General features: G+C 44.7%; 1 protein-coding gene across 2 annotated transcripts in view; it reads right to left on the bottom strand.

Annotated features, from left to right (window-relative positions):
• The window catches only part of TFE3 (transcription factor binding to IGHM enhancer 3), a 51,703-nt gene that overhangs the window by 5,425 nt on the left and 23,101 nt on the right, over positions 1–23,177 (bottom strand). For both annotated transcript variants that reach the window (XM_040324266.1, XM_040324267.1), the window contains 5 exons: positions 22,904–23,155; positions 15,100–15,192; positions 12,775–12,892; positions 6,701–6,757; positions 433–508 (listed from right to left, as the gene is read on the bottom strand). In XM_040324266.1, coding sequence (XP_040180200.1) covers positions 433–508; positions 6,701–6,757; positions 12,775–12,892; positions 15,100–15,192; positions 22,904–23,155 — 596 coding nt within the window. The remainder of the gene's footprint in view (positions 1–432; positions 509–6,700; positions 6,758–12,774; positions 12,893–15,099; positions 15,193–22,903; positions 23,156–23,177) is intronic.

The following is a 23,177-nucleotide window of genomic DNA, read 5'->3' as shown; positions in this document are numbered from 1 at the left end:
CAGCCAATGCCAATTTCAGAATTCATTAAAAGGAGAAGTTTGGGATACATAAAATAGAAACATACATACTCACCTCCATACTGCAGCATCTGTATGACACTGCAGCTGTCCCATGCCAGATCTGAGATCAGTCAGCACTCGTTCTGCTTGCAGCGGTCAATCGCTGCCTCCTGTTTTGCACCTCCAAAGTTCACTGGTAAGGGGTGGTTGCAGCTGGCTTCGCCTCTCTGCTCCACCCAAAAAGTGGAGACAGCTGTCGATAAGGCAAATATGTGTATCCTGACACTATTGTCAAGATCCTTTCCATAATTGCACAGCTCTGCCCCGTCAGCTGATAGTGGGCAATAGCCAACTATCAGCGCGCGGTCGTCATGTGGTTAAATTAAAAAAAAAAATCAAGATCTGGTAATCAGAAGCTGTGATCATACTTACGGGTCACTGGATTTTGGGATGAGGGTCCCAAGCTCTTTAATCCTGTCGTTGATATTAAATCTTCGCCGGCGTTCAACTGCAGAAAAACAGATAAGGTCAGATATCTTCTGTACCAAAAACAATAAAACAAAAAAAAATTGTACATTTATACATGGCAATGAGACCACTTTTTCTTGTTATTTCTCTGGGGGGGTCTCAATGCTACTTGACACAGCCTTGGCTTCTTGGTAAATAAAGTATCTCTAAAAACAAAAACTTTTTTAAAAGTTTGAATGGCGTAGGCAAGGATCAGGTTTTTATGGATGTCTATGTCACCACTGGCTAAATTCAACTTTATTTGCCCCATTGATCATTGTCATCAGGACAGAAAGTAACAATAAATCCATCATTTTACAATTGTCACTAGAACAGGAGGTGAGGTGAGGGAAATCTTCCCAATAGGTCATCTGTTCCTATTTCCCAACTAAGGAAAATAAAAATAAAGAAAACCTGACAAAAGTTTTAACTAGGGATGCACCAATACCAAGCATTTGCGCGAGTATCTGTACTTGCCCAAATGCTCCCGATACCTAAAACCGACTTTGTGGTGTGATTTGTGTAAATAAAATATGAATGGGAGCAAAGCACACTGCAAAGAATTACATGCTATTTGAACAGGAATGCGGTGCAATTCCTGTCCGAATCGCATGCAATTTCCACCACCGCTCCTGTGGGTGCGTGTGTGTATAGAAAGGGATTAAATCGCCATCTAGTGGCCAGTTTATTTATTTTTAGAAATCACAGTACATAAAGCCTGCATGCACAGGAGGTGCTCACAGGGCTGGAGGAGATGTAGAGGTGGTCCGTCTCCAATCTGACATCACTTTTGCCCTATACCCATGGGTTCCAGGAACTTCTCCTCCAGCCCTGTGAGCACCTCCAACACCCCCGATTACCATCAGCTGACCGGGACACCTATGTAGATTATTTAGCATGGAGCCAGATGTCCTTGGCGTTCAAAACAATTTTTTTTTTTTAAAACTGCCCACTAGATGGCGCTTTTCCCTTTTTATACACACTGGGCCAGATCCACGAAGCAGTTACGCTGGAGTATCTATTGATACGCCGCGTAACTTCTAGGTTGCTCCGGCATATCTTTGTTTTGTATCCACAAAACAAGATACGCCTAAAGCTGGGCTAGATCCGACTGGCGTACGTCTTAGTACGCCGTCGGATCGAAGGTCCATATTTACGCTGGCCGCTAGGTGGTGCTTCCGTCGATTTCCGCGTTGAGTATGCAAATTAGCTAGATACGCCAATCCACAAACGTACGTCCAGCCGGTGCATTTTTTTACGTAGTTTCCGTAAGGCTTTTTTCGGCGTATAGTTACCCCTGCTATATGAGGCGTAGCCAATGTCAAGTATGGACGTCGGGCCAGCGTCAAATTTTCCATCGTTTACGTCGTTTGCGTAAAACGTTCGCGAATAGGGCTTTGCGTAGAATTACGTTCACGTCGAAAGCATTGGCTTGTTACGGGTTAATTTTCGAGCATGTGCACTGGGATACCCCCACGGACGGCGCATGCGCCGTTAAAAAAAAAACGTCAATTACGTGGGGTCAATAGGAATTACCATAAAACACGCCCCCATCTCATCCATTTGAATTGCGCGCCCTTACGCCGACACAGTTACACTACGCCGCCGTAACTTACGGCACAAATTCTTTCAGGATACGGAAAATACGCTGTAAGTTACGGCGGCGTAGTGTATCTGAGATATGCTACGCCGGCCGTAAAAATGCGCGGAGGTACGTGGATCTGGCCCATAGAAGCAGTGGGGAAAAAAAATCACACGCGATTCAGACAAGAATCCACTGCATTCCTGTTCAAATCGCATGCTATTCTTTGCAGTGCGATTTGCGCCATTTTTTTTCTATTGATGCAAATCGCAAAGTATCGTTACTCAGTATCGGCGAGTACTTAATCAAAAGTATTGGTACTCGTACTTGACAATAAAGAACCAGTATCGGTGCAACCTTAGTTTTAACCTTTCCATGTTGCATGCAAAGCTAAAAAAAAGAAAATATTGGCTTTAGATACACTTTAAGTCCCGGTTCACATATATCGAATGCAGGAACCAGCGCAATTCCAGTGCGGGTTCCCGCATCACATGTCACCTGCCAGCGGTTCACACTGACAACTGCGAACCGCTGCAGGTGTCAATGCAAAGTTAATGACACCCCCAGATCGGTTTGAAGATCACAGTGCCAAATGATGCAAGAGTCATATCGCATAGGTGTGAACACCCATGCGATTTGATTCCAGTGCAAACCAAAAAAAGGGTCCTGCACCATTTCGGTGTAAATGCGATGCAAATTCAGCCATACAATCTGTATGGTATGAACCCATGAGTAAGTCGCGTGCCTGTGACGTAACGCGTAGGGAGGAGCCTGCGATCGAATCCGAGTGCATCGGATCGAGCTGAGGAAACAACATACTGAGTGGCGTTTTCATGCTTTACTGAAAGCCGGGATTCTGCCTGTATCATCTGATCACAGCGGTGGAGGGCTGGATTAGCATTCAGATTGAAGAGAGTGATTTTTTCCCTGCATGGAATCCTGCTAATCACTGTGCACTAATTAAGGACATATTAGTAATTCACAGTTTATGGAGTATTCTCCCTGATTAGTTTTTCTTTGTACGTTTTATCACCTTTTAAGTTAATATTAGCGCATCTATATTTTATATGTTTCACTGTTTGGATTTGGTATCACTCAAGATAGCAGCTATATTATTTGTTTTTTTATTTAGGTGCACGTGGAATTGATTATTTAATTAGCGCTGTAGTATATTTTTCACACAATCTGTATGGCTGAATTTGCATCACACAGACATCGCATGTAATCTGCACAGCGGTGCGGTGCGGTGCGAATCACATGCAATGTCCAACGTCACACAAGTGTGATTGCAGCCTAACGGAAACTATGAAGGTACTATTGCCAACTTCTAATGAATATACTGGTTGCCTGGCTGTTTCTATCCTCTGGCTCCACCAAAGTAGATGTAAATATGACTCACTGGTGTTGCACATATTTCACACGTGTTTCATTACTTGCATGCTTGTTGCTGGTCAGTGACAGAAAAGTTAGGATTGCTAGGAGGGAAGCAATGCCTGCCTGCATATTGTATTCATCACACTATGGTTTCCCTTTAAATGGCATCTAACATAGAGCAACCGGCTGTACAGCAGAGTTCGATAAAATGTTGGACATCTAGAGGCAGATCCACAAAGATCTGCCCTGGCGCATCGTATCTGATATACGCTACGCCGCCGTACCTTACCTGGCTTTGGTTTGAATCCATAAAGATTTTGCGCCGTAAGTTACGACGGCGTAGTGTATCTCAAGCGGCGTAATGGCGCGGAATTCAAATTGGGCGGGTAGGGGGCGTGTTTCATTTAAATGAAGCGCGTCCCCGCGCTGAACGAACTGCGCATGCCGTCCCTAAATTTCCCGCTGTGCATTGCGCTAAATGACGTCGCAAGGACGTCATTGGTTTTGACCTGGACGTAAATTACGTTCATTCCCGATTCACGAACGACTTAAATTAAATTATACGCGGGAACGACGGCCATACTTAACATTGAGTACGCCACGAAATAGCAGCTTTAACTATACGCCGAAAAAAGCCGACTAGAGACGACGTAAAGGAATGCGCCTGCCGCTCGTACGTTTGTGGATCGTCGGAAATAGCTAATTTGCATACTCGACGCGGAAAGCGAAGGGAACGCCACCCAGCGGACGCCGAAGAATTGCATCTTAGATCCGAAGGCGTACGAAGACGTACTACTGTCGGATCTAACCCAGATGCCGTCGTATCTTGTTTTGAGGATTCAAAACAACGATACGACGCGGGAAATTTGAAAGTACGCCGGCGTATCAGTAGATACGCCGGTGTACTCTCTCCGTGGATCTGCCCCCTAGTTTTCTGTACACATACATATCTGTGTATGTTACTTCTTTATCTTTTGCTTCCCCATAGATGTATGTGCTGGAGCGTGTTAAAACTGTTTTTGTGGTGAAGTAACTAAAAACACAGACGTTTCCAAGCACTAGCAACACCCAGACAGGCCTGACTTGCTCTGTCAGCATTCCTGTGGCTTGAAGAAGGCAGCTGCGAGCCTAGGGGCCACAGTCTGCCCACACATGTTCAGCGCTGGCTCACTGCAACCATCAAGTCTCATAACACAATGCTCTATTGTCTCCCAATTTGATTTCTTTCTTATCCAGTTCTCACATGGTAAACCGATGTTTATCAGCGCAACCAGACAGCGCCACACAACCAGAAAGCTGGTGTTTATGCTTAAAGAGGTTGTAAACCCTATAAAAAAAAACTGTAAGACAAAAGGCATAATGAGCAAGTATGCATGGCATACTAGCTCATTATGAAATACTTATCTTAGAACGAAGCTCTCAGCGGCGCTCGCACACCGCTCAGACTGCTGACATTTTCCCTGGGGTTTCTCCTGGGTTCACAGGCTCCGGCCCTGTGATTGGCCGGAGCCGCAATGACATCACTCCCACGCATGTGCGCGGGAGCTGCCGGTCACTGCACAGGGTCCTAAAGAAAAGGCACAGGTAGCCGTTTCCTCAGAGCGTATGCACCAATGACGGCGACATATATAGTAAATATCTCCTAAACAGTATTATAGGCTTACCTGTAGGTACAATTAAAAAGAAAGACTTTACTTCCTCTTAAAAGCATTTGGTCTTGTGGTTTAATTCCACTTAATATTTTCTCTTAAAAAAAGACTGCCGTTTACAGGGCTCAAATAGCTGAATCTCACATTATGCACACAGATGAATGAGTCAGAGGAGTGACTCCCTCCCCCCTTTACACAGCTCCATAAAGATTCTCAATTTGAGAGAGGGAGAGAGAGAGAGACACACACAGAGAGAGAGAGCGTGAAAGAAAACAGTTGTAACCACACTTTAGAAAAAACCCTTATGCCGCGTACACACCATCACTTTATGTGATGAAAAAAATAAAAAATGACGTTTTTGAAACTTCAATTTTCAAAGACGAAGTTGCCTACACACCATCGTTTTCTCACAATGTTCTTGCAAAGTGAGGTTACGTTCTCACCACTTTTTCCATTGAAGCTCACTTCATAAGTAGCTTCTGGGCATGCGTGGATAAAAAAACGTCTTAGAAAACGACGTTTTTTGCTACACACGGTCAATTTCTGTGAAGTAAAAAGTGCACTTTTGAAAAACGACACATAAAATTGAAGCATGCTTCAATTTTTTTTGGTCGTTTTTTACAAGACATAAAACTACGTTTTCCCCCACACACAGTCAATTAAAGTGACTTTTTAAAAACGTCATTTTTTTCATCACATAAAGTGATGGTGTGTACGCGGCATTAGGCTGGGTTCACATTGCAGCTCGCAGCAAGGGGCCGGTGTGTCTCTGTTCTTCGTTTCAGGGACAAATCAGGCTGAATTTTTGCCTAAAGTCGTCCCTCAAACTGAGCCAAAGACGCACAGGACTCCTGTGCAAGCCGCTCCGGAGGCGCCCTGGAGATGTGTGAACTGGCTCCATAGAGAGCTGGTCACAATCTCCTGTCATGCGAATTGGATGCAGGGAAATCAACATCCAATTAGAACTAGCGCCTCTATACTCCACACCAATCCACCACAGAAGCTTTGCAACCAGAATCACATGCAAATATGACAAGCTCAGGTTTCATGATTGCTAATCAAGCACCAAGAGTTGCATTATAGGAGAGATGGAGGAGATGTCTATACTCCACATCCAGAAGCCAGTGTCTAAGTCACAGGTCTCAAACACAAGGCCCATGGGCCAAATCCAGCCCTCCAGGCCATTTCATGTGGCCCTTGCACCTCTCCTGCACCAGCAGGAGAGCTCCAGCCCTCCTCTGGTCTTCCTCCAGACCCTTACTTTCTGCTTTCAAGCAATGCATCCAGCTTTTTTCCAGCAGCAGCAGCATACGGAAAGGGGGTACACTGTGATGTAAGGGAGAATGGGGGGCTCAACTTCTGATGGTAGGGTGGCTCTTGACATCGAATGTAAGGGTAGGGGGTGCGCTGGACATCTAATCTTACAGATACAACCGGCCCTTTTGAGGGCAATCATAATGCTGATGCGGCCCACGATGAAATTGAGTTTGACACCCCTGGTCTAAGTGCCTAACACAGACCAGTGGCGAGAACTTTTTAGGTAGGTACTTTTTGAAGGCCAGATTGCTTTATCTCCAATATCACTTACTTAAGTTATGATTGTCCTTCTTCTGACGCTCTTTCATCAGTGTTTTTGTGTCATGTTCTGTGTGAAGGAAAATAGAAAATATGAAAATATGGGAAGTTTAATTTTTTTTTTTTTTATAAAGCCCCATAATGCAACTGCATTTAAATTATAGAAATCTACAACCATTTCACTGGAGAAATTATATAAAGAGTACCTATACCTCTAAGGCCCCTTTTACAAGGGCTGTCCAATCAGGTTCGCCTGTCAGTTTTTCAGGCTGACCTGATCGGACCTTGCACTCTCCCCTATGGAGTGGCAGGTGTCAGTAGACACATGTCCGCTGACATCCGCCGCTATCTGATCCGATCCCGCCCGCAAAAGCCAGATGGATGGTGGTCCTATTTTCTATCCGTCTGGTGGATCGGATCAGATAGGATCGGATGAAAATGGACTGGCAGTCAGTTTTCACACGATTCCCCCATAAAAGAGTGGGACTGTGCCCGTCTCCGCTCTGCACAGTGAGCAGAGATGGACCTGTCATCCACCTGCTCAGCAGGGATCAGCAGATCGCTCCCCTTCTGAGAAAGCAGAATCTGCCAAACTGAGGCGCCTGTGTCAAAGGGGCCTGAGGCCACATGCACACTGCAACTGATAAAAGCTGCTTTTACAAGCGTTTGAACTTTTTTTTTTCTGCCTCCAAACTCCCCTCTATTTTAACCTACACTATATTACCAAAAGTATTGGGACACCTGCCTTTACACGCACATGAACTTTAATGGCATCCCAGTCTTAGTCCATAGGGTTCAATATTGAGCTATGACAGCTTCAACTCTTCTGGGAAAGCTGTCCACAAGGTTTAGGAGTGTGTCTATGGGAATGTTTGTAAAAGAAAGAAGGGAGGGTGCACCAGCCTAGTGCAATACCAAAATTTATTTTAATATAGGTAAAAACATCAATGGTTATACTCACATAAAAACGTGGTATACAAGCATATCAAGGCAACAGCAATAGCGAACGGTTTCTTTTAAGTCTATGGATGGAACCAGAGATGTCGGAAGACCAGACGGTATTGTGAACTGGCTAACGTGTTTCGAGGGAGAAGAGGGTCCTCCCTCGAAGCACAATAGCCACTTCGCAATACCGTCTGGTCTTCCGGCATCTCCGGTGACCTCACAAACGCGCTTCTGGAGGAATGGGCAGACATTCCCATAGACACATCCCTAAACCTTGTGGAAAGCCTTCCCAGAAGAGTTGAAGCTGTTATAGCTGCAAAGCATGGGCCAACTCCATATTGAACCCTATGGACTAAGAATGGGATGCCATTAAAGTTCATGTGCATGTAAAGGCAGGCGTCACAATACTTTCGGTAATATAGGAGTAGATTTACTAAAGCTGGTGCAGCTGCACATGGTAGCCAATCAGCTTCTAACCTCAACTTGTTCAATTAAGCTGTGGTAATAAAATTTTGAAGCCGATTGGTTTCTTTGCAGAAGTGAGCCTGATTTTGCACTCTCCAGCTTTAGTAAATAAACATCATAGTGTATATGTCCATGCACACTATAGGCATTTTTAGGAGTTTAATGGCAGGGGAGTTCAGAGGCAGAAAAAAAAAAAACATTGCTTGTGCATTCAGGAGAGAAGCTTCTGAGTATAAAAAAAATGCTGGTGACTTAAAATGTAACTAACAGGTAAAACTTTTTTTTTTATTTAATTTTTGGATAGACTGGAGAAGGATTAGAACACTTGTTAGTTTTTACTGCTCTCGGAGATTCCCCCTTTCTATTTGCTCTGTTTACCATTGAAAGTAAAATAAAATCCCAAATTTTGTGTTGTCCCCAGAAAAGTAATAGAAGGCAAATCTTCCAATGGAGACACTAGTTATGGTGATCTAGGGGTCCACAAGGAGTTGCCCTAAATTGCAAGGATTTACTCTGTTTGGATAGGGGACAGGAAGTAAGGGGAATTCACCACAATAGGACACAGATTGTGAAAATAAATCTCATAGGGACTATAACTCCCTCTTGCTCTATCCAAAATGAAAAAACCTTCAAAAAACTTTAACCCATCTCCTTGTTTTATCATCATGTCATGCTTGATGACTGAAGTTCATTAAATTCATTGGTACCATATTATGTTATCTTGCTTCAAAAAATGCCAAGGTATCAGAATTACTGCACTGTGATACAGTCCTGATCAAAAGTTTAAGACCAAAAATGGCAAAAAATCATATTTTACATTGTTGGATCTTAACAAGGTTCCAAGTAGAGCTTCAACATGCAACAAGAAGAAATGAGAGTGAGACGAAAAAAAATTTGAGCATTCAATTATTTGAAAATAACGAATAAACTGAAACAGGCTGTTTTTCAGCTGATCAAAAGTTTAGGGCCACATGCCTTTAAAAGGCCAAATCTGTGCAAAGATGTGGATTCATTGTCATTCTCTGTCAGGTAGTCACACGTTGTGATGGCAAAGGCAAAAAAACTCTCCCTTTTTGAACGTGGTCGGGTTGCTGAACTGCATAAGCAGGGTCTCTCATCAAGACACTGGACGATCCTCGACCCAAATTAAGGCCCTTACTGGTGCTGACTGCAGCCCCATAACCATCAGACGGCATCTGAGACTGAAGGGCTTCAAAAACAAAAAACGTCTTCAAAAACCTTGTCTCCTTGAACGCCACAGAACTGCTTGTTTGGACTTTGCAAGAGAGCACCAAACATGGGACATTCAAAGGTGGAAGAAAGTTTTATTCTCTGATGAGTAAAAATGTAACCTTGATGGTCCTGATGGTTTCCAACGTTACTGGCATGACAAGCAGATCCCACCTGAGAGGTTTTCTACGTGCCACAGTGGAGGGGCCGCCATAATGGTCTGGGGTGCTTTTTCCTTCAGTGGAACAATGGAGCTTCAGGAAGTGCAGGGGTGTCAAACGGCCGCTGGTTATGTCCAGATGTTGCAGAGAGCAATCCTCATGACTGAGGGCCCTCGTCTGTGTGGTAACGATTGGGTTTTTCAACAGGACAACGTTACAGTACACAATGCCCGCAGGGCAAGGGACTTCTTCCAGGAGAATAACATCACTCTTTTGGCCCATCCTACGTGTTCCCTGATCTAAATCCAATTGAGAACCTTTGGGGATGGATGGCAAGGGAAGTTTACAAAAATGGACAACAGTTTCAGACAGTAAACACACCAGAAGACCGCGCTCATGGTCATCTACAGTTCATAATAAACCAAACAATTTTGGGAAAGGACAAGAGTTTCAAATAAAATGTTTTGGAAGAAAATCCATTTATTGAAGATGAACTCCAGGTATATGATAAAAATATGCAAAGCTGTATAAGCTGTATGGACTCCACAGACAGCGACCATCAAGTGCACGGGGTTAAAACCTCACAGGTTCAATGAACGTATCATCAGCTGGAAATGACAATAACAATGACAGTACTTTCAGGGCAGATGGTAGGGTGGCGGTGGTGAGGAGATGACCATACAAGCCTCAACAGGAGCCTGTCACCAGGCGGTCCGCGTACCTGCAGTGTCACCGTAGGGGAGAAACGACGGGATCATCCGACGAATCCACCGATCGGGGACACGGTACCGTGAGATCTGGGAGGACAGCCACTCGTTCCGTCCGTTCGCGATGACGTCACACGTCTGGGACGCCGCTCTTTGATCGAAGTGGTGAAGCAGAGATGTAGTTGCTGCCCTCTAGTGGAAGAACCGTAGATTACACGCTCACATGTAATATAGTGGAAGCTGCCAGCGGAAAATCAATATTAAAATGAAGTCAATCTTGAAAGATAGATAGATGGATTGGAATTCCATAAAATGGGGGAATGGGGTGATGGTCTTGACGACGCGTTTCGCACTTCAAATCGCTTTTTCAAAGTCAAGTGTGTAGGACTTGTGCCAGGTATAAATAGTCCAAAAAAGGGGGAAGTGATAATGGGAGGGAGAGGGGGCGGATAAAAAGTGGGCATGTTGATCAGCTGAAAAACAGTCTGTTTCAGTTTATTCGTTATTTTCAATTAATTGAATGCTCAAAAAATGTTTCGTCTCACTCTCATTTCTTCTTGTTGCATGTTGAAGCTCTACTTGGAACTTTGTTAAGATCCAACAATGTAAAATATGATTTTTTGCCATTTTTCAAGTGGTCTTAAACTTTTGATCAGGACTGTATATTTTATGAAATAAATAAATGCAGTGGCTTAACAATATGTAATAGGCAAATATTTGTACTGTTATTAAAACCCTTTCTTATTGTTCTTAAAACTCAACCCACCATGCTTCATCCATTCCACTCTTTCACAACTGAATTAGATATTCGAAACACTAAGGCTGCATTCACACCTGAGCGTTTCAAAGTCACACGTTTTTACTGCGATTTTGCAGAGTTTTTAGCGCGTTTTATCTTGATTTTGTTCAGGTCAGTGTAAAAGGCAGATAACTCCTGTAATCTGCCCCAAAGAAGCAAATGTTCTTTTTTGAGCTTAGGGCATTTTTTAGGCGTTTGGCTTCGGGTGACAAAACGCTCAGATGTGAACAGGTGCCATTGAAATGAATGGGATTTTGCTTGTTGGGCGTTTTATGAGCTGAAAACGCTAAGGCCCCGTGCACACGACCGGATCTGTTCGGGGAAACTGGTCCGACGGACCAGTTTCAGCAGACATGTTCGGTCGTGTGTAGGCCCGACCGGACAATTGTCCGGCGGATCGGACAGTTTCCAGCGGACAAAAATTTCTTAGCATGCTAAGAAACCTGTCCGCTGGAAACCTGTCCGTCGGATGTGTTCAGTCGTCTGTACAGACTCACTGGACATGTCCGATCGGCCGCCATCCCTCGCATTGCGTCGTACTGATTCGACGCATGCGTGGAAGCTTTGAACTTCCAGGGCCGCCCACGTCGCCGAGTCATCGTCGAGGCGACGGCGCGGCCACGTCCCCGCGCGGATTTCTGTCTGATGGTGTGTACAATCATCAGACAGAAATCTCCGGGCGGACATGTCCGCTGAAAACGGTCCGGCGGACCGTTTTCAGCGGACTGTCCGTCCGTGTGTACGAGGCCTTAGGTGTGAATGCAGCCTAAAATGTATTTGTGTGGTGATTAATTACAGGTCTGTGAAAGATCATAGACCTGTGATTAGCAAAGGCAATATAAATGCCGCTATTTGTGCTACAAGCTCAATACTACGTAGGAAAAATGTAAACAAGGGAAGGACATCTCTTTTCATTATAGCAGGAGAACCTGCTCATTGGATAATAATATGCAGTACAGCAGTGTTGCCAATCGTCAGTATTTTTTACTGACAGCCAGTAAAAAACAGGCACTTTTCTCCTGCCAGTAAATACCAATAAAAGCAAAAGTTTGCCAGTAAAAAAGATATGTCTGTGACACTTGGCTCGGAAACTGTGAATGCGAAGCTTGGGTCGTGAGCCCGCCGAGACCATCCAAGTGCCTGCTACAGTGTGTTCGGGTGGTACTGGCGAGGGATGGGTTTGGCAGAGGCATGTCATGGTGCAAAGGAGCCGAGCGGAGCGGCCAGAGCCTCGTGTGCGGGTCTGTAGGATGGAGCAAGGCAAGCTGGGTGTGGGATTGTCAGTGCTGTTTGGACTGGAGGGGACTCAAGGAACCACCTGGCATGGAGAGAGACGGTCACTGTGACCCAGGAGGAGACGTGCCAGTGATCTGTGCTGCTGTGAGCTGCTGTCGGTGTGTCACCATGAGAGTAAATTTAAAGTGTGTGTGTCGCCAATGCTAATTTCCTGCCCTTCTGAGTCCTGTCCCTAAGCCACTTACTATATTGAAAATGAAATAAGAAATATGTTTGTTTGCCTTAATATCTACCTTAAATCACATTGCTAGTTGCAAATTGTTTTTGTTTGAAGCCTAAATACTAAAATTTGCACTTAAAACTGTAATTTTGTAACTTTTGGAAATGCCAGTAAAAACTTGGCTGTGCCAGTAAATTTTTGGTGCCATGTGAGTAAATTTCAATCTGGTATGTTGGCAACACTGCAGTACAGTATATTGTCAGAAGACCCATTTATTTAGGCTGTCCAATTCAATAAATGGGGAGAAATGTCAACAAAACCTACCTAAATATTCAGTTTTAATGTTTGTCAGGTCGGCTGGACAGGAGTTGCTAACAGTGATACCGGGAGCGGACATTCCTGGAGTGCAGAACATATCAAGGAGATTTCCTGATCCTGGAAGCTGGAAAGACATGAAGTTCATTAGAGCAATACCCTAAAAAAATGTTTTACTTATTCAAAGAAGATTGCCTTATTCAGTACCGGTAAAAAGTTTAAAGTGCACCTGCGACCAGACTATGGACATTCATTTATTCACATATTTTTAAGCCTTAAAATAGCTTTTAAACCAGACATCCCCGACCTCTCTAGTTGCAGGTAATGTGAAGTAATTTGTTCTCAAAATCTTTGAATATCACAACAAAGACTCTAAAGTCAGGTTTTGGTTGTTTTTTAGGCTAATGCACACTGACCATTAGGGCACTACCCAGATCAGTGTATTTCTGCGGAGAGGAAGCCGTACAAAATCAATGACAGGCTGGAACTATCCATAACTGTCTGCAGCGGTTCACATGTAAATCACACACTGAGCGATCACCTGCAGTTAGAGACGAATGGGTGTGAACTCTCTGGGGTTGATTTACTAAAAGCACAAAAAGCTGTGCATTTTGCAAGTGAATCTGCTCTAGAGATTAGTAAATGAGCAGAAGCTCTGCTGACTTCCATCATCCAATCATGTGCAAGCAAAAATGCATTTTTTTTAATTTTCCTTGCACGTGATTGGGTACTCTTTGAAAAGTGAAGCTTTACCTCATTAACTAAGCTCTGGAGCAACTGCACTTGCAGCGTGCAATTGCACTTTGAAAAGTGCACAGTCTATTTGCCTTTAGTAAATCAACCCCTCTGTGTCCAGGGCGCACATCTGTCCCTAACGGCAACTAATCACTTAATGTGTGATTACATGCGAACAACCGTGGACAGCCACAGACAGAGTCAGTCTGTCATAGATCTGTAGAGGCTTACTTTCTGCAGCTGATCAGAAACACCTGGCTGTACCTGCCACATATACACTATATTTACCAAAAGTATTGGGACGCCTGCCTTTACACGCACATGAACTTTAATGGCATCCCAGTCTTAGTCCGTACGGTTCAATATTGAGTTGGCCCGCCCTTTGCAGCTATAAAAGCTTCAACTCTTCTGGGAAGGCTGTCCACAAAGTTTAGGAGTGTGTCTATGGGAATGTTTGACCATTCTTCCATAAGAGCATTTGTGAGGTCAGGCACTGATGTGGACAAGAAGGCCTGGCAAGTAGTCTCTGCTCTAATTCATCCCAAAGGTGTTCTATCGGGTTGAGGTCAGGACTCTGTGGGGGCCAGTCAAGTTTCTCCACCCCAAACTCACTCATCCATGTCTTTATGGATCTTGCTTTGTCCAACATCAGTGCCTGACCTCACAAATTAGCTTTTGGAAATGGTGTTCAGCTGCACTAGCTTTCAGCCACGTTTCTCTGCCTCTTTTCAAAAACAATGGTTCCCTATGGGAGCCCATTGATTTGAATAGAAGTCGCACCAGAAGTCAGATCAAGATGATCTGACTTGTGTGCTGAGAATCTTTAAGGGGAATCCCACCAAAATGCTAAAAAAAATAATTTGTGTGAGGTCCCCCCCCGAAGACGATACCAGACCCTTCGATCTGGTATGGATCTTAAGGGGAAACCCTCCGCCCAAAAAATGGCCGTGTGGCCCCCCCCCCCCCCCCCCAGATCTATATCAGACCCTGATCCGAGCACACAGTTGGCGGGTCAGGAAAGGGGGGACGATCAAGCGCCCCCCATCCCCCCCTCCTGGACCATACCAAGCCACATGCCCTCAACATTGGGGGTGAATGCTTTGGGGCCCCCCACCCCAAAGCACTTGTGTTGTATGAACCCCTGTACTAACGGTCCCATTGTTGTCTTTTGGGACACAATGGCTGCACAGACACAGCCGCTGTGTCCCAACATGACATTTGTGACACTCACCCTGTTTAATTCTGGTGACCCGCACCCACACAGATGTCATATTGGCATTTACTAACCTCTGGAGCAACTGCACTTGCAGAGTGCAACTGCAGTTTGCAAAGTGCACAGTCTATTTGCCTTTAGTAAATCAACCCCTAGGTGTCACAACACCAGCTTGTGACATCCACTACATGTGACACCAGGATAGCAAACCTAAACTTCTATCTGGTGGAACTGAAAGACATAACCAAAAACCACAAAAGACAGCCAGAAGTAAACACAGTGTAATTATGAAAAAGTTACAAGAAAGACTGTAAAATCTAGTAGTTTATAAAGATAAAATAATGTAATGTAAAAATTATTTGTTAAAGTGTATAAGAGTCACTTACTGTGCTAGGTAGGTTCGCACTGTCCACAAATCCCATCATTTCATCATTGTAGCTGGATTCCAAACTTATGATCTCATCGATGACATCACTAATCTAAAAGGATGAATAAAAACCGTCTAAGGAGAAAAATATAGGTTCACTTAATGGACCAATAAATTTCAAACCGTAAAGTTACCGTATGTGAAACAGCTACAAATAACATTCAAAATGGTAGTGAGGGAACAGTTAGTACTTCTTGTTCCCTACATAGTGGCAGGGTCTCCATATTGGAGCCCACTGTGGTACAGGACCTGCCTAGAGACTGAGCCTGGGGTCATGGCATGCAAGGCCTTGCTGAATGAAGTACACTGGCTTCCTTGTGTGCCTAAGGGCCAAAATATGCTCAAAGATGTGAGACAAGCTGGTGGCGTTAAGTACATAATAAATATTACTTCCTCAAAATGATATGGCGTGTTGGGATGGGTAGGAGGAGGCTGTCACTGGTTGAAGAAAGGAGGAGAAGACGCGGTCCTTCTGCAAGGGTGTGATGCTGTAAGTGCATTGGGGGCTTCTGGCCTGAAAGTGTAAGGTCATCTAAATTAACTGTCAAATGTGAAATAAATTTGATTTACTACTCCCAAGATGCCCCTACAGGGCGAGTTTCTGTAGCCATTTGTGCCCACCCTAACACACTTCCTAGATTCACGTACGGCCGATCTATGTTGCGCAGGCGTAGCATACTGTATTTACACTACGCCGCCGCAACTTAGAGAGGCAAGTCCTGTATTCACAAAGTTACGGCGGTGTAGCGTAAATGGGCCGGCGTAAGCGCGCGTAATTCAAAGTAGGCTGTAGGGGGCGTGTTGTATTTAAATGAGGCTTGACCCCATGTAGATGCATGGCCGAACGAACGGCGCATGCGCGCGCATGCTCAGTATCACGTCGTATTTACGCCCAAAGATACGTCGGCGCAATGCCTGTGACGTGAATGTAATTTACTCACAGCCCTATTCGCGCAAGACTTACGCAAACGACGTAAAAAGATACGCTTGTTCCGACGTCCATACTTTGCATGGGATGCGCCACCTAGAGACCAGCTTTATCTTTACGCCGGCGTATCTCTAGCGTAAACGGCGTAACTAATTGCGACGGGCGCACGTACGTTCGTGAATCGGCGTATCTAGTCATTTGCATATTCTACGCCAAACTCAACGGAAGCGGCACCTAGCGGCCAGCATAAATATGCACCCTAAGATACGACGGCGTAGGAGACTTACGCCGCTCGTATCTTAGCCTAATTTAAGCGTATCTGGTTTCCAGAATACGCTTAAATTTACGACGGCGTAGATTCAGAGTTACGACGGCGTATCTACTGATACGCCGGCGTAACTGTACCTGAATCCACCTAATAATAGTGTATACCCAGCCAAATTAGTTTTTCTAGTTTTGGGATAGAATAGAGAAGGGTTCTAACCTCACTTCCGGGTCTAGTAAAGTTGTTATCACTGGGGCAGGAAAGTAAGAGAAAATCTCTCTAGCAGAGCCCTAGATATCATGGGTCCTCATCCTTCCCCACTTAATCCAAAAAAAATTAAAAATTAGTCTCGTCATACACTTTACAAAAACCTGTCTAGTTGCTCTTTAAGGCCTGGTTGCTCTTCCGCGCCCTCCACCGCTTACCGGAGACGTCGGTAGCGGCGGAGATCGGATGCTGCTGGCTCTTCAGTGAGGACTCGAGTGAGGGCAAGATGGCCCCCACCCGTCCTCATAGCTTTGCTGGGCGGAAGTGACGTCAAAACGTCAGTCCCGTCCAGCGTCTTAAAGAGACAATTTTTTTGTTGTCATTTTTTTAAATGACAAATTTTCCTTTTTTTTTTCTTTCTTCCATTTAAGCCTAAATATGAGATCTGAGGTCTTTTTGACCCCAGATCTCATATTTAAGAGGACCTGTCATGCTTTTTTCTATTACAAGGGATGTTTACATTCCTTGTAATAGGAATAAAAGTGATAATTTTTTTTTTTTTTTATTATTTCAGTGTAAAAAATTATAAAATCAATAATAATAAATAAGAAAACAAAAAAAAAAATTATTTTAAAGCGCCCCGTCCCGACGAGCTCGCGCACAGAAGCGAACGCATACGCGAGTAGCGCCCCCATATGAAAACGGTGTTCAAACCACACAAGTGAGGTATCGCCGCGATCGTTAGAGCGAGAGCAATAATTCTAGCCCTAGACCTACTCTGTAGCTCAAAAAATGCAACCTATAGAATTTTTTAAACGTCGCCTATCGAGATTTTTATGGGTAAATGTTTGACGCCATGCCACGAGCGGGCGCAATTTTTAAGCGTGACATGTTGGGTATCATTTTACTCGGCGTAAAACATTATCTTTCACAATATATAAAAAAATTGGGCCAAATTTATTGTTGTCTTATTTTTTAATTCAAAAAAGTGCGCTTGTAAGACCGCTGCGCAAATACGGTGTGACAAAAAGTATTGCAATGACCGCCATTTTATTCTCTAGGGGGTTAGAAAAAATATATATATATAATTTTTGGGGGTTTTAAGTAATTTTCTAGCAAAAAAAAATGTTTTAGTCTTGTACACGCCGAATCTGAAAAACACCTTCTGTCCTTAAGTGGTAAATAGCACTTGCACTTGATAATCACACCTAAAATTGCTGTGAAAACTGATCACACTAACCAGGCCTAAAATAAAAAAATGACAATGACCTAGCATTGAAAATGTATGATTCTCAGGGCATCTTTAACATATCTGTCTGGAATACTTTCTGAAAATATGCAGCAGTTTCGCCATGAGGCGGTTTAGTTTTGATTCCTTCCTCATTTGTGTACTGAGGCATGTACAGCGTCTGTGCTCCAGGATACAACAAGCACAGGAATGAGGAAGGAATCAAAACTAAACAACCCCATGGGCGAAACTGCTGCATATTTTCAGAAAGTATTCCGGGCAGATATGGTGCCCCGAGAATCCTCTCTGATATGTGTATTTAAACTTTCACATACTTGCAAACGTTAAGCAACAGCAAACCTGAGAGGAAAAGGTATTATTTAGTGACCCTCCCTTGCCATTCTTTTATAGCTCAGCTCCAGCCAAAACATTGATTTACATTTCGGATAGAGTGGAGAAGGGTTAGAACCTCTGTCTGTTTTTTATCGATCCCTGCGTCTTCCTGTCCCACTGACAGGTGAGGAAATATCTCCCCAGTAAGGACACAGACAGCAATAAAACATAAAGATGAAGTTTAACCTCTTCAGCTCCGGAAGATTTACCCCCTTCATGACCAGGCCATTTTAACTGACAATTGCGTGGTTGTGCGATGCTGTGCCCAAATAAAATGTATGTCCTTTTTTTCCCTACAAATAGAGCTTTCTTTTGGTGGTATTTGATTTTTTGCAGTTTCTATTTAATGTGCTATAAACCAAAAAATACTGGGGTAGATTCAGGTACCTTTGCGCTGTTCTTACGGAGGCGCAGGGCAACGTTTTTGCCCTGCGCCCACGCAAATTTTCTGCGCTACCCGCGATTCACGGAGCAGTAGCTCCGTAAATTGCGTGGGTGCACCGGAAAAATGCCCGGCGTAAGCGCGCGCAATATAAATGATCCCGTAGGGGGCGGGAATCATTTAAATTAGGCGCGTTCCCGCGCCGATCGTAGAGCGCATGCTCCGTCGGGAAACTTTCCCGACGTGCATTGCGGCAAATGATGTCGCAAGGACGTCATTTGCTTCAAAGTGAACGTGAATGGCGTCCAGCGCCATTCACGAATCACTTACGCAAACTACGTAAAATTCTAATTTCGCGCCGCGGGAACGACAGGTATACGTAACATTGGCTGCCCCTGCTAATAGCAGGGGCAGCCTTACGCGAAAACCGCCGTACGCAGACGACGTAAACTGCGTACGCAGGGCTCGCGTAACGTTGTGAATCGGCGTTGGTATGCAATTTGCATACTATCCGCTGAGCACAACGGGAACGCCACCTAGCGGCCATCGCAAGAATGCAGCCTAAGATATGCGGGCATAAGAGCCTTATGCCACGCATATCTTAGCCTGCAGTCGGCGTAACGAGGTTCCTGAATTAGGAGCATTCGTTACGCCGGCGCAAGTAAGCAATTGCGCTGCGTAACGATGGTTACGCAGGCTCAATTGCTCTCTGAATCCGGGCCACTGTCAATTTTGAAAAAAATAAAATATATATTTTTTTTACTTTCTGCTATAAAACATATCCAATAAAAAAAAATCTAATTTCTTCATCAGTTTAGGCCAATATGTATTCTGCTACATGTTTTTGGTTAAAACAAAAATCCCAAAAAGACCCCTTTCACACTGGAAGTGTTTTTCAGGCGCTTTAGCGCTAAAAATAGCGCATGTAAAGCGACTGAAAAATGCCTCATCTGCAGTCCCAGTGTGAAAGCCTGAGGACTTTCACACTGGAGCACTGCGCTGGCAGGACGTTAAAAAAACTCCTGCACACAGCATCTTTGGGGTGCTTTAGGAGCACCCCTGCCCATTGAAATCAATGGGCAGTGCTGCCAAAGTGCCTGCAAAGTGCTGCGGTAGCGTGCTTTTAGTTGACCACTAGTGGCCGAAAAGCGCCTCTAAAACGACGATGAATCACCGCTAAGACTCGGCCGCGCTGTCAGTGTGAAAGGGCTCTAAGTGTATATTTATTGGTTAGCGTAAAATTATAGCGTCTACAAACTATGGGATATTTTCATGGAATGTTTATTTTTTATTGGTAATGGCGGTGATCAGCGACTTATAGCGGGACTGCGACATTGGGGCGGACAAATCGGACACAAATTGGCACTTTGAAAACTTTTTTGGGGACCAGTGACATAATACAGTGATCGCTGCTAAAAAAATATGCACTGTCAATGTACTGATGACACCGGCAGAAAAGGGGTTAACATTGGGGGCGAAGAAAGGATTAAATGTGTTCCTAGGGAGTGCTTTCTAACTGTGTGGGGGTGATGCTTTAACTGTGGGAAGAGATCCATGTTCCTGCTTAGCAGAAACACAGGATCTCTGTCTTCCCTACTAACAAAACAGTGATCTGCCTGGTTTACATAGGCAGACCGCCGTTCTGCCTCTGTTGGGAACGATTGTCGGGTCCACCGCGGGAGTGGGTCTCCGGCGGCGTGCATTCGCGCAGAAGACCCGGAAGTGCAAAATCACGTATATGCACTTTACGCAGAGGCAAGGCCGGTGGTACCACTAGGCAAACTAGGCAGCCATCTAGGACGCACTGCTGCCTAGGGGCACCTGGCCACTGGTGTTTCTACTCTCTTCTCTCTGCAACAAGCAATTAAGTCTCAGCATCAGCAGGCAGCCACCGCTCCGTTTGTACATAGTGTCAGAGGCGCAGTGGCAGAGGAGGATTGTGTCTGTGTCCCAACTCCTGAATGAATGGAAGCAAGAAAACATTCACTGATGGGCACGAGTAGGCTACATTGATGGGCGCTGATGAGGCTACATTGATGGGCACTGGTGAGGCTGCAATGATGGGCGCTGATGAGGCTGCACTGATGGGCGCTGGTGAGGCTGCACTGATGGGCGCTGGTGAGGCTGAATTTGATGGACGCTTCATTAAAAAGGTGGGGTATACATGGGCAGGACAGAGGGGGTGGAGTCAGGGGGGCACTGAGGTGGCAATGAGGTTTCTCCTAGGGTTTAAAAAATCCTTGCACCAGCCCTGCGCAGAGGAGCCATCACCACGCAGTACATATACGGGGGAGGTCAGCAAGAAGTTAATCTGTCTATATTTTTTCTTTTACTCTCTTCCTCATTAGCAACTTGCCAAGTAAAATTTTTAAACAAAGCCTGTTTTCATCTCAGGTGGGAGGAGGCAGATCATGACTGGTGGGAGGAGCAAGTAAGGTGCTGCACCCAGTGAAATCAGAATTCTAGTGGAGGAGAGGAGTCTGTTTTAATAAAGATTCTGATTGGAGTTTAAAGTATATTCAAAGGCAGGTCCAGGAAGCGGTGTTATTACAGTCCCTGCTGGGAAGATTCGCTCCGCTCTATTTGTCTTTGTGACTTTTGTTGCCTTGTCACTGGGAAGTCAAATGCTAACGTTGTCACCAGAACATCAGAAGTGAGAGAAAATCTTCCAGCACCAGTTGTCTAGAAGGGGATTTCTCCACACAAAAATGTCCACTAACTTTCTTGAAGCACTGCTCTGGGCATTAAATAAAAAAAATGTATGTCACCACTGCGTTTTTTATTTTTTTGCGTTATAAACAAGAAAAGACCGAAAATTTGAAAATATAGATTTTTTTCTTTCTGCTATAAAACATCAATACAAAAATTGCATTAAGGTAAAAAAAAAAAACTGGCAATGACGGCCCCCCCCCCCCCCCCGTTTTACTTACCTGAGCCCGAATCTGCTGTGCGCTTGCCCCGGAGTCCTTTTCATTTTGGAGTCTGGCCGTCGATTGGCTAGATTTGCTAGATTGATAGCAGCGCAGCCATTGGCTCACGCTGTCAATCACATGTAATGACACGGCGCGCCGCGGGGCGGGGCGGTGTGATACAGTCGGCGGCTATGGCCGCCGGCTGTATCATGGGAGAGCGCCCGTAGCTAACCCCCTTGCAGGGCCGGCCCTATGATGGGACCGGGTGGTACCATGGGTACCAGGCAGCACTTTTAGGGGGGCAGCATACTGATCCTGATCCATAGAGCCATGACAGGTCCTCTTTATATTCCTTTACATGTAAAGAGTCTCGACAGGTCCTCTATATACATGTATAGAGCCATGACAGGTTCTCTTTATACATCTATAGAGCCATGACAGGCCCTCGTTATACACCTTTATACATGTATAGAGCCATGTCAAGTACTCTTTATAGTCCTATATACATTTATAGAGCCATGACAGGTCCTCTTGATATTCCTTTACATGTAAAGAGTAATGACAGGTCCTCTATATACATGTATAGAGCAATGACAGGTCCTCTTTATACATGTATAGAGCCATGACGGGTCCCCTTTAATTATCATGATATAAAATAATGAATGTGGGGGCCTTTTGGTTGGCGTGATTTTTTTTCTGGGGGGGGGGGGCAGCATTTCATTCTTGGTCCCAGGCAGCACAATGTCTTGGGCCGGCACTGCCCCCTTGGGAGAGCGCTTCCCATGAAGGGGGTTAGCTGAAGCGGGGAGGAGCCGAGACAGCCGTCCCTTTAAGCCAATATGTATACTGCTACATGTTTTTGGTAAAAAAAAAAAAAAACAATAAGCGTATATTGATTGGTTTACTCGAACATTATAGTATCTACAAACTATGGGATATATTTCTGGGAATTTTATTAACTGATTTTTTTATACTGGTAATGGCAGCGATAGGCGACTTATTGTGGGACTGCGATATTGCGGCACACAAATCGGACACTGACACTTTGCGGGAACCAGTGATGCTAACGCAGTGATCATTGATAAAATAATGCACTGTCACTGTACTTAGTTATGACACTGGCTGGGAAGGGGTTAAACATCTAGGGTGATCAAAGGGTTAACTGTGTGCCTAGCCAGTGTTTTTGTGTACGCTGCTTTTACTAGGGAAAGGAGATTGATTCTAGTCTCTTTGCAGAGACAAGAATCACATGTATACATATACAGTACATGATTCTGCGCACAGCTGCCGCCCAGCGCTATAGGGCGGTCAGCAAGTGGTTGTTGAGTATCTTTTCAGTGGTACCCCACAGCAACAAAAGTAAACATTGTACATACAGAAAGCAATAAGTAAAAAGTGCAGAGAAAAGTGATAAAAATCGCAGCCCCTGCATTGTTTTTAACGCATACCTCCTTCTCTGAGTTGGAGCCAATTTTCAGCTGGGCCAGGGGGCTGTTGGGAGCGCTGCTGGCCGATGGAAGACGCGCCTGTCCTGTCTGAGGAGAGACCCCGGTCACAGGGGGGGCTGAGGTGGTGGTGCTTGGAGCAGATGCATGTATGGGCATTTTGGTTCCGAGGGTGGTGGAAAGGTACTGCTTGACCTGCTGCCTCTGTGACTCCTGGATATGGTACTTTGTTGGGTTCTCCAGGTGGGTCTGTACCTAAGTGAAGACAACATGTATG

This window comes from Rana temporaria, chromosome 9 (genome assembly GCF_905171775.1).
Source record: "Rana temporaria chromosome 9, aRanTem1.1, whole genome shotgun sequence".
NCBI classification, from domain to species: Eukaryota; Metazoa; Chordata; class Amphibia; order Anura; family Ranidae; genus Rana; species Rana temporaria.
The sequence above is the reverse complement of the archived record's forward strand: the minus strand, read 5'-3'. Positions and strand labels throughout refer to the sequence as shown.